This window comes from Equus quagga, chromosome 9 (assembly GCF_021613505.1).
Source record: "Equus quagga isolate Etosha38 chromosome 9, UCLA_HA_Equagga_1.0, whole genome shotgun sequence".
NCBI lineage: Eukaryota > Metazoa > Chordata > Mammalia > Perissodactyla > Equidae > Equus > Equus quagga.
The window spans coordinates 88,709,805-88,721,124 of record NC_060275.1 but is presented as its reverse complement, the minus strand read 5'-3'; the positions used below and the strand labels follow the sequence as shown (position 1 = coordinate 88,721,124).

General features: G+C 43.5%; 1 protein-coding gene across 1 annotated transcript in view; it reads right to left on the bottom strand.

The window, feature by feature from the left end:
* Positions 1 to 1,116: 1,116 nt before the first annotated feature.
* MROH2B (maestro heat like repeat family member 2B) overlaps positions 1,117 to 11,320 on the bottom strand; it is a 56,355-nt gene continuing 46,151 nt past the window's right edge. Inside the window, exons 32-42 of the mRNA XM_046671214.1 lie at positions 11,194 to 11,320; positions 10,470 to 10,657; positions 9,241 to 9,381; positions 8,726 to 8,840; positions 7,930 to 8,076; positions 7,500 to 7,682; positions 3,755 to 3,910; positions 3,285 to 3,419; positions 2,788 to 2,890; positions 1,692 to 1,757; positions 1,117 to 1,254 (exon numbers count right to left, since the gene is read on the bottom strand). Coding sequence (XP_046527170.1) covers positions 1,148 to 1,254; positions 1,692 to 1,757; positions 2,788 to 2,890; positions 3,285 to 3,419; positions 3,755 to 3,910; positions 7,500 to 7,682; positions 7,930 to 8,076; positions 8,726 to 8,840; positions 9,241 to 9,381; positions 10,470 to 10,657; positions 11,194 to 11,320 — 1,468 coding nt within the window. The 3' untranslated portion in view covers positions 1,117 to 1,147. The remainder of the gene's footprint in view (positions 1,255 to 1,691; positions 1,758 to 2,787; positions 2,891 to 3,284; positions 3,420 to 3,754; positions 3,911 to 7,499; positions 7,683 to 7,929; positions 8,077 to 8,725; positions 8,841 to 9,240; positions 9,382 to 10,469; positions 10,658 to 11,193) is intronic.

Here is an 11,320-nt window from a genome sequence, read left to right as displayed (position 1 = left end):
CACTGGAGTAAAATCTCTGATCTAAAAGATTCCTTTGGTCTCTAGAAGGTTTGTAGGAACAAATGATGCTTCCCCAAAGAGTTTGAGGATGAAGCGATTAGAATATAGGTAATAGGAATTTGTGAAGGGATACAGCAATTTAATAATGTTGCTAAGGAAGGATCGTGATGGTGGTGGTGTTAAATTAGTGCCAGGCTCTGTGCTAGAAACTTCTTCTTATATACATAATTTCATGCATACAATCTTTTGGGTATGCAATGTGAAACAGAGTAAAGAGTTATGATTCAGATGCTATGAAGAAGGTTAACATATGCACACACGCATGCACACCCACACAGAAATGTGTGCACACACACACACAATTCAAAGGGAGATGCTCTGGGATAAAAATGGAAAGGAAACCATGAGATTTAATAGAATATCAGAAAGGGACTTCTGTAGAAAAGTACCTGGCATGGTCTTGACACATAAATTACAACCTGAGAAAGAACAGACAGATTGAAGTTTATCATAAGACTGTTCTTTAGAAAGAAAAGAGTGTAGGTAGTAATTCAAAACTGGCAAAGATATGAGGAAAGGGCTGTGTGTGGAAAATAGGAGTGACCCTCTTCTTCTTCTTTGTTTTCTTTTGCTGAGGAAGATTTGATCTGGGCTAACATCTGCTGTCAATCTTCCTCTTTTTGTACGTGAGCCGACACCGTAGCATGGCCACTGACAGATGAGTGGTGTAGGTCCACGCCTAGGAACCAAACCTGGGTTGCTGAAGTAGAATGTGCCAAACTTAACCGCTAGGCCACTGGGGCTGGCCTGCAGTGGCCCTCTTCTCAATGGCAGCAGAGTTGTTTGATATTCTGTCATTTTTTGACGTCTGCTGGGATTTAAGCTTCCCAAGATAGAGGGCTAGCCTGTGCAAAGCCATGTGGCTTTCAGCATTCAAACCACAGGTTATCCCTCAAGTGAATTTGTAGAGTTTACTTTTTACTGATGGAAAACCCCAGGGAGACCCTGGAGGGTAAGGCATATCCACCGCTTAAGATGCCCATCCTAGGCACCATCTCTTTCCCCAAGATGCTACAAGTTTGTGAGCTTTGAGGAAGAAGACAGGAATCAGCTATAGAAAAAGGCTAGCAGTTTATTTCCTGGTGGTTTACAGAGGGATGCTTATCTCTTTACACCTTCTCAGGAGGGTCTGCAAGGCAGCTTCGGCTGCTCTCTGGACGCTGATGCAGGGGTCTTGTCGAAGGGCTTGGAGCCCTGAAATGGAAAGAATAGCAATGTTCAGTGAATGAGGAAAACCAAGGCCCAAGCTCTTCAGCCCTGTGAGGCTCCCCACTGAGGGTCAGCCCTTCGTGGGATCCTCACATTTTACTCTAACACATAGGATTCTGGCACCGTGAGTTGAGAATCTATTTTAACACTGGTAGAAGGGAAGAGAAGATCCTGACCTTGTGATGAGTAGATTTACAGACAATTGGAAAACCGTAGTCTGTTGGGGACAATGCTTGCAAAGGGGTGGAGCTGGGGGTTGCTTTATACTCTGGAGAAATTCCAGTACTTAGGGAGCATCAGAAACACTAAAGGGGTGCTACAATTTTCAGTTTCTGGGCTAATGTGGTACTTGGAGCAGCACTAGTTTCTCTTTCTCTAAGAATCTAACAATGTGCTGTGCAGAAACTAGGGTTGGTACTCACGTGTGGTCAGTTCTTCTCTGTCTAATAACTCCACGTATTGGTTGGTCAAATTAAGAACAATGGCATCTAAAGTCAACAGGAGAAAAAGGCACTGATTTCATTATTGGAGAAGAGGCCGTGAAAAGTGAGACAGGTCAGAATCTGCACCTCGTCAGAAGTTAAATGGTCTGGCTAGTGAATGAGCGAACTATATGACTCTCTGTGCACCCCCAGGATGATGTGAGGATGATGTCTGCTGGGTCCTGAGTGCCATGTCTGGAAGTGGTCGTTCACCCAACGTGTATTCGGCAAAGCTCACACAGTGTCCTCCCAGGGGGTGCCTGTTGTCAGGGTCTCAATGTGTGTAAGATATGGTCCCTGTCTTCAAAAAGTTTCCAGTGTAGTTGGGGGGATCATATACATGATCCAATAAGGAATTCTTAGGTTTTAACTCAGTCTTAAAGGTGGCCAGCAAGTGGGCCTGTTCACTCTGAGCTGGATTAATGGAACTGGCTTCATGATAAGACTTAGAATTTCATGATAGAAGGATCCTCAGAGTTTCACTTAGTTTCCTCTTTTGTTTTATAGATCAGACAAAGAGGCAACACAGAGAAGTTAAGTGAATTGTCCAGAATCACACAGCAGAGCTGAGGTCTGCTGGCCCCCACACCAACACACTTTCTACTTGTATCGTGTTTCTGGTAAAGCTCTCAGCTTGAACTGAACTTAGAAGGTTTATTATGTTTTATGTTAATGGACGATGCAAAGGAAAACATTTAGGCAGGGGCAGAAGCCTTGGAGCAAAGGCTTGGGGAAAAGACGGAGTGATAACTTGGAACCAGAAGTAGCATGGAGGGCCCAGTAGGGAGAACGGTCTGACGGGAGGAGAGGGAGGGTTGGCAAGTCAGAAGATATTGTAAGTTTTCATTTGCAAAAAAGAACATGTTTGTTTGAGGGAAGATGTTGCAAGACATCAAGCGAATTTCTTTCTGGCCTTTTGTTTAATTTTTGGTCATCCAGTCATACCAGTGTTCACAGTGGAATAGCTTCCAGTCCAAGCAAAATTAGATGGAAAAGAACAGCCGTATCTGAGTGGGGAACGTGGACGTGCCCTCACCTGTGAGTTTGACGGCTGCACTCCTGATCGTCTCCCAGTTGCTGGTGAAGAAAGGGAATGAGTGTGTGTGGAGGATCCACAGGATTTCCTGGTTTTTCTTTGCCTAGAAGAGATGTGCGTTACAAAGAGGCCAATTGGGAAGTGACCCCCTATGAAACTCAGCCCTATAGGTCCTAAGAAGGGAAATAAATCGAAAGGAAAGTAAACACTCACCCAGCCATTAATTATTCTACTGGAAGATCCTTTATGGCTATTTCAACCTAAATTTAATCAGAAAGGTGCTGGGGCTTACGGCACTAATCAACAACTGTGTTTCAGGAATCTAGGAGAACAGATCCCAGTCAGGACTTGGAGTGCGGCAGGATACAAAGACTCATTGCTATCCTTCCACGACAGTTCTGGCTCTGGCCAGAGATCCCTCACTAAGCTGTTTGCCTTTCTGGGATTTGCTTGGACTCTTGTCAGAATTTTGCAGGCAACATTTACTATACACTCACCAGTTTCACGCAGAATTGCCTGTAGAAATCCCTGGCCCTTGGTAGGTCCTGACCATCAAGGAGATGGTCTAACACCCCATAGAGTTCCTGGAGGCCCAGGAAAGGGATGCAGATGATCAGGACATCACAGCAAGCCTAAAAAACAGAGTTTTCTGCGTCACAGTCCATGAAGCTGGATCCCCTTCCAGAAGGGAAGAAATGCTGACCAGTGTTGAGGAAGGAGCAGTAAAAGTCAGTGATGTGAAGGGCTTTCTAGTCAGTGCTGCTGGCACATTCCCAGTGGCAAGGATGGAAGAGCAAACTTGGGAAGATATGGCAAGAAAGAACCTGGGATTGGAGAAGTGGTTTTGAGGTTCAGCTGAGAGTAGTGACCTCAGACCTGGCTTCTAGTCTAGCTAGACCAGGTTTACTGGCAGCTGTGGGTAATGGGTAGAGGGCGAGGTGCAGGTTTCTGTGCAAGGGCCACTTACAGCTCCAATCTTGGGATTGGGATCCCAGAGGTGGAGAAGGAATGAAATCATGCTCTTTTTTATTTCTTCAGCAAAAAAAATCTTCCACCTTCTTCCTGTTAGGGATGCCAGATTCTCAAATAAGAAGATGGCGGTCAGTCTCACATCATCCTGCTCCTGTGGCGACAGATGCATGTTGTGGGTGAGTCCTCTTCACAAGGCCTCATCCCCACCCTGCCCTGCCCACTTCAGCAAAGAAAGGCTGGAACCCAGGAATGGGTGCATGCACTCTTGTCACACCTGCTGTGTGTTCCAAGAATGCTCCTCTTTTCCCAGAAGCTCTCTACCCACACTACAAGAGCTGCAATGACCATGGGTCTAGGATGTAAGTGATACCATATTGCCGGAGACTTGGTTTCTGCCTTTGAGTAGCTAATGGAAAAATGTGATCACAAGAATGATAAACAGACAGTGCTGGCAGCAGAAGGCCAGGGAAGGTCTTGCTTATTTTGTATTTTACACAATTTAGCCTGATTGCATCATTAGCCTAGAGTCATGGGGCCTCTAATCTAAATTGCTCAACACCTAGGACTCTTCTCCAAGATCCCAAATGCTTTGTAAAGGCAGCTCAGAAATTTTAGCCTTGGGTCTCAGAGAGAGAGAGGGTAAACAAACAACCTAATCCTACACTTGTGGATGTGAAGTTCTGGAGCTTTCTTGCTTGCTATCCAGGATGGTAGGCAATGATTTTAAGAAGCAAAGGGTAAGGTGGTGGAGAGAAAGATGGCCTTCTATTGTCTCAGATACTTTGCTGATATGGTTCAGAGTTCTAACAAACTCTGATGAGTTTTCTGGAGGTTTTTTTTTAAGGTCTAGAAAACTAGTTTAAAATACCCACATGAAGCCATAGGGATTAAAGGAAAAGTTGTCCTGAGTAGCCGAATATCATTTAGATTAGCAATAAATAAGGGCCAACAAAAAGCATTCCCATGAATCTGAGGGGGAGAAGATAGAGGAGTTAATTTTGATGGCAAAATAAAATGTACAAGAAGTGAGCACACAAACAAAAATGCCATGACAAACATAGTTAATAAAGATCTTTCAGAAAAAATAAGGATGGCTTGTTGGGAAAAGGCTAGAAAAGTGAAATGAATACATCAGATGTGACCTCCTATAATGGAAATGGAGGTAAAAACGTTCTTTAAATGTACTAGGAATGAGGTCAGGATATATTTTTAAATGGTCTATTTTTAGGAAAAGAAAGCAAACCAATAACAAAGTACCCAAAAGGTAGAGAGGTATTTACTTTTTGAAAAATCTTCTGAATTTTCCAAAATCAATGACCTAATGATAGTTCAAGGAAGAATGAACCAATTGGGATGGTGAAAAAGCAGAAAAGAGAAGGGGCAAAAGTGCTTTGGGTGCTGGGAGAGATATTACAGTTTAATGACCTTGTTTTGAGTCTAGAAAATGGAGTCATAGAGGGTAAGGTGCTTGCTCAGGGTGACAGCGTGACAAATAGTAGCTAGCAGGGTCTGGAGCATGGGACAGCAGCCGTATTTCCTGTTCTACCATTTCACTGAAGTCTCGCCATGTTTTGAGAATTCCAAGAAAGAAGTTAAATATTGAAAAAAAAGGGGGAAATTTGAGTATTACAGAATTGTATGTGTCATCTATAAAAAACTGTAGGGGCAAAGTATCATAAAGTCTAATTAAATATAATTGCAGAAAGAGAGCATTACTAGAGAATAAATATCATGCCATTACTAACACCCAAGTTTTATCAAATTCTCCTTTTATGAAAATGTAATGAAATTCTCATTTCATATCAATTCTCATTATCTATTAGGACTGAGAAAGATCTAACCCAACACCCAGCAAGACTTTAGATTTTTTTCTTCTGCAATAAGGCTGAGAAACATTATCTTGACCACAACACTTGTAGGTGGACTTGTGAATACTGGACGCTCAGATCCAAGGGAATTATTCTCATTGGCTCCACAACCATCCAGGGAAACCTAACAAACAGGTGGGGCTCCAATAGGGGTGACATCACTTCAGCCCTTTGTTGTTAAAGATTGTTCTTACTTATCTGTGCAATGAAAAAAAAACAACATCTTTGTTGTTTTACAGAAGATACTAAATTGAAGGAGAGCCAAGTAAGCATTTTTGAGGATAAGATGACAATTAAAATATATTTTTAATTTGTAATATTGTTATACTGCAATATTGTTATAATGTGACATTGAAACACTGGAGAAAGTAGTTGGAAACAAGCAGAAAGCTGCTTTCAAAGGCCAGGTTTAGGCTAGCACATAAACAAGGGAAACTGAAAAATACAGAACTGGAGCATTACTGACTGTGGGCATATACCTCAGACTAAAATCCGGAGGGCTGTATGGTTAATAAATTGCCAAACAGCCAGGAAGAAAAGGCAAGATTAAAAAAAAAAAATGGAATGAATAAATAGCAAAAGATTGGACTTGAGAGGTAATTTTTCTTAGATTCTGTTCATTACTCCTCGGGTCTCATTTAGAGATACAGCACAGTCACTGGCTTGTAAAATATTTAAAGAGCTGAAAAATTAGGTTTATGATGAATAATGAAGGAAGCGAAGACTTTTCAGTCTGCAGACGAGAAGGTAAATAGGTAATTTAATCAAGTCTTAATGTTTAAGAAGGATGCACTAGGGGAGGCAACCAGCAGGCTTCCATCTCCTCTGACAACACCACACGAGGAAACAGATTTAGATGACAAAAAATAGATATAAGTTGGACGTGATATAGATTTTTACAAGGATGATACTGAATAAACCAAAAATAAGTAATAACATCTTGTTTCCCAGAAGGTACAAAGGAAAATGACCCTTTTCTGCCTAGGATCATGGAATGATCTTATTTGAAATTAGAGCTATGGGTTAGATCAGAGGTTGACAAACTTTTTCCATAAAATGCCAGACAGTAAATCAGACTTTGCGGGCCATGTGGTTTCTGTAACAACTAATCAACTCTGCAGATGAAGTGTGAAAGCAGCTATAGACAGTATGCAACCAATGAGCATGGCTGCGTTCCAACAAAACTTAATTTACAACAAGATGCTCTGGGCTGGGTTTGGCCTATGAGCTGTAGTTTATACTGACTCCTGGAGGAAATGAACCACACTAGCATTTTGAGTCTTGGAATCTTGGATGTGGAAAAGATAGTGGGGAGGTGACAATGTCTTTAGTTGACCCTAGTCCTATATTGAGTACTGTCATAATTTGTGTTCCCTCCAAAGTAAACTTTGAGATGAGGATTTAGGCGTAAGTAGTTTATTTGAGAAGTGAGCCCAAGAAGCATGATGGGGGAGTGGGAATGAGATAGAGAAGAGAGGTAAGCTATGGAAGGGAAAATTGAGGGTTTTACCCTTATGGGCAAGGGCAGATCAATCCTTCTGAGGGGTGAGGAAGCTCAGGAGTTCATCTATAAACTCTCGTTTCTTATTATTTGAGGATCCTTCCCCAACAAGGCTGGCCCACCCTGCTCAGACCAATCATGATTCCCGGGTCAGAGAGCACCCTCAGGCAGAGAGACACAGGAAGCCAACAGCCTGCACAGGAATTGTACAGGTGACCTCTGTTCAGGTGTCTCCTGGGGCAGGTGACCTCTGGGGCTGGCCAAGAAATATGGATGTGACACTGACATTGTCTGCTTCGAGTCCTATCTGAACCTCTTTCTGTTCACTCACTTCTCCTGGGGAGGGAAGATTCCCGAACAGGCTCACTTACATCTTCAAAGAAGGTTCTTGCTTGTAGCACTATTTCTTTGAAGTAGAAGCTCACGTCTCGGTCTGTGAGCAGCTCCAGGATCTTTTTCAGAGCCTTCAAGCTTTCACAGACGACCTCAGTGCGGGCCAAGTGGTACAGGCCTCTGATGATAGATTCTAATATTATCTGCTTATGCTTCTTCACCTATTTTGAAACAAGGTCTCTTAATCACGAAAATTGTTCTATGTGTATCTGGAATAGGGTAGGAGACCCAGACAAGGGGATTGAAATTCTCCTAGGGTCACATGTCCTTCAACCCAAAAGCCACCAACTCAGCAATTTATTTGTATTTTTACTTAATTTTTATGCAACCACAAGGTGAGGGTTAGTAAATAATTATTTAAACTCTACTTAAATGAACTATTTTTTTGTTCCCCAAAACTCCTTTTACCTTGTGAGGGGCTCCAGAAGCCGTATTACCGAGCCCTCGGATGGCCATTTGCCTCAAGATGGCATTGGAGTCCCAGGCACTCTGATCCATTAAGATCAGCACGTCGCGTAGATTCCCATGCTTCCAAAGGATCGGCTCCTTCATGAGCTGAAAATGACACACTGGGACCCTTTAGTTAAGGAGGGGCCTCCCTTCAGGATAGTGCCGAAGGCATCCTAACTCTAGTTAGAGGAGAGCCTGGCTGTGTGGAACAGAGGAAGAAGCCCTCAGGTGAATTAGTAAGTCTTGCAGGAACTAAGCTGTAGATGTGAGCAGCTCACAAGTCAAGATCACGTGGTGATGAGAACCAGAACACATAGCTAAGAAGACGTTTCTACTCTAAATGGAAAAATGAGGCAAGGAAAACAGGAGATACTGATGACGTTCCTTCTCTGGATTGGCTGGGACAGCCTTTATCCCAGAGTGTGAAGAGACAGTAATAGACTTGTTGGTTACTCTTTATTTTGTCCCTCTCATATTTATTCTCCACTCTTCTCTGTCCTAGGAGGCTGACTTCTGTAGACTACCAGCCAGGAAGCGGGTGGGGGGGGGGGGGGGGGGGGGGGGGTGGAGGTTCCTCTTCCTCTTTCACTTCCTGCTCAGGTACTGTGTCTCTGGCAGTAGCTGGATCTCTCCACTACCAAGGCTCCCGGAAAGGTCCCTTTTCTGTGGTTCCAGCACCCACACAACTCCTGACCCTGAGAGAAATACCCTAAGGGGACCCAGAGAGCCTGCTGTGATGGCTGCTCTGTCTTGCCTCAGAGAAGAATGCTGTGCCAGTAATCCGGTAGTTCTCGGAGGAGGAAGTGAGAGATGAGAGCAGTTGCTCCATGATGTCCAGGATGACTCCATGTTGCCACACCGCCATACTCCTAGAAAATGCAAGGCTCCCATTGTAGCAGAGACTTTTTTCTTTCTAAACGGTGGAGGAAATTTTAGTCTATTTCTCTATCAGGAAAATACAAGATTGAAAAAAGAATGTTCAATGAAAGAGCAGCAAGGATTAAACTTTAAAATAGTCTACCCAGGTGCCCAATTTAAGTGTGGTTTGCCTAGAACTGTTCATTGTTTTGCTGTTTTTTGAAGGATTAGTGAGTTTTGGGCTGATCCAACCATCTCTTCCCAACCCCTTTTGCTCTTTCCTCCCTGTTCTCCTGGACTGTAATTCCTCGGTGAGTGAATAATTGCTCTCAGTGAAGTTGCCCCAGTTGCATTCTTACTCTGTTTTTGGTTTTATCCTTTGTATCCAGTTCTAGAATATCTGTGTATTACCTGGCCAGTGCACATACTCCTATGTGGTGGGTACCGGGACTGCTGAGTAGGGTCCATAAGTTGTCGCCCTCATCAGACTCTTTGGCAAGGCCTTCCTTCATGGCTTGGGCTTGCACACACTTCAGAGTTGTGATCGAGAGCCTGCAGGACACAGTTGGCATCACAAAACCAGTCAACCCCCACCCCCCCTGCCCCACCCAGGGAATTCTGAATTCCCAAGTTCACTCCTGTTCCCACAGTGCACCCTCACTCCTAGATTAGTGGATGTTGTGCAGGGGAAAAACAGGCAGCCTGATCCCATTCTTTAGTTTTGGGGTCAAAGGGGACACTGAGATGATTTGAGCCAGTAAATAATGCCACAAAATCCTGTCAACTTCTCATGAGAAAATAAAGCCCTTAGTATGGAAAGTGCGAAATACTGTATTTCACTGATTCTAAAACAGCACCTCGGGAATCAGGATGCATCTTGCAATGGGTAGTGTGTTACAACTGTTGGCCAGACAGTAGCTGTGATGTAGTCGCTATTGTCTGTGCAAGCACATGGACATGCACAGACATAGGTATGGCTCTGTGTACTGTCGTCATTTGAGTAAAGTTACACGTATTATTGGAAGTACATGTATTGAACCTAACTTCTGTTTAAAATGTCTTTTAAAAGGTTGATTTGACATTAGAATGAAAGTTATGCACAACAACAGGGAAACACAGCAATGTGATATAGGATAAAAATCTGTAACTAATAATCCTAAAAGAGTTCTTTGGATAAATATACAATAAAAATTTGGAAGTAAAGAAATCATTGATTCATGGCTTAATTGGAAGTCTTTTTTCTTTCTCAATGACACATGAAATGGTTTTGCTTCTTTCAATTGGTGAAGCCTTGATGAAATAAGGTATTTATTTTTATTTTTCTTCTTTCCCTGGTGGCCTTGAATATCACAGAATTCCAGCTTTCCTTGAAAGGTCTCAATGAAAGAAAACAAAGGAAATAGAGCAGGCCCCTAGGGAAGAAGACATGGCAGCTTATTCATCGTTATGTGACCATTCTGGGCAACTATAGTGGGTATTGGCTCAGGGAAGAAGAGCTACAAGGCTTGAGGGTGGCGGAGCCTCCTTTCCTCATGGGTAGTTGAGGACAGGCCAGAAGGCGTAGGCCTGGGCTTCCATATTCCTCTCCTGGAGTCTGGGATCAGGACCGTTTTGGAAGGACCCCCCTGCCCTCCATCTACCTGCAGGGGTCTGCATTTTGCTGCCTTTCTCCCTGCTGCATCACCCGCCGCCTGTGGCTCACAGTAGAGCTGGGCATCTTCTGGCCCAGTGTGCAGCTGACCAGCTTGAGGAGAAGAGTGAACAGCTCTGGGTACAAGCCTGTGACAGGTGTACCTGTTGACACCACCTCATTCATAGCACAGGCCACCTGAGGGGAGAAAGGAGTTTGTGGTCAGGTAGGCTCCTTTCCTCCACGGAGATCTTCCCTCTGGGCTGACTTCAAGTTTGTTTTCTCCCCAAACAATTGCTTTCCAAGTTGGCCACAGTCATGGTAAAAACACATAGAAAAGAGATGGTTTATTTGTCTGGAAACTCAGACTGTGTTTCTCTCTCAGGACTACCATGTTGGGTGACTCTAAACTCCAGGGGGCACTGGTTGGGTAAAATGAAATCTTTTCCAGTATTGGGGTCTTTCAACAAAAAAGGATGCTTTGGATATCTTGAAAGCTAACTTGGAAACATAGATACACAGATTTTCTTTGGGCTGATGAGAAATTTGCTTCTAAAAGTAACCAACTCTAGACAAAATTAGATCCATGTTTATCCAATATGAACTGGAGCCAATTTAAAATCAGAGTATGCGAGGGAAAGAAGCGTGATTAATGCTATGTCACCAAGTTCCAGGTGGGAACAGGTCACGGAGTGGGGCACAATTCCAGGCATGTGACGGGTTATCCAACTCACTGAAATTGCATCCATCTCGGCTAGGTCATCTTCTAATCCATTCTCCAGTTTGTCTACTAAGGCTCGCAAGAGCTTACCACTGGAGGCTGGGTTCTCAGCCAGAGACTTCCACAGTGTCTTTGTGTCC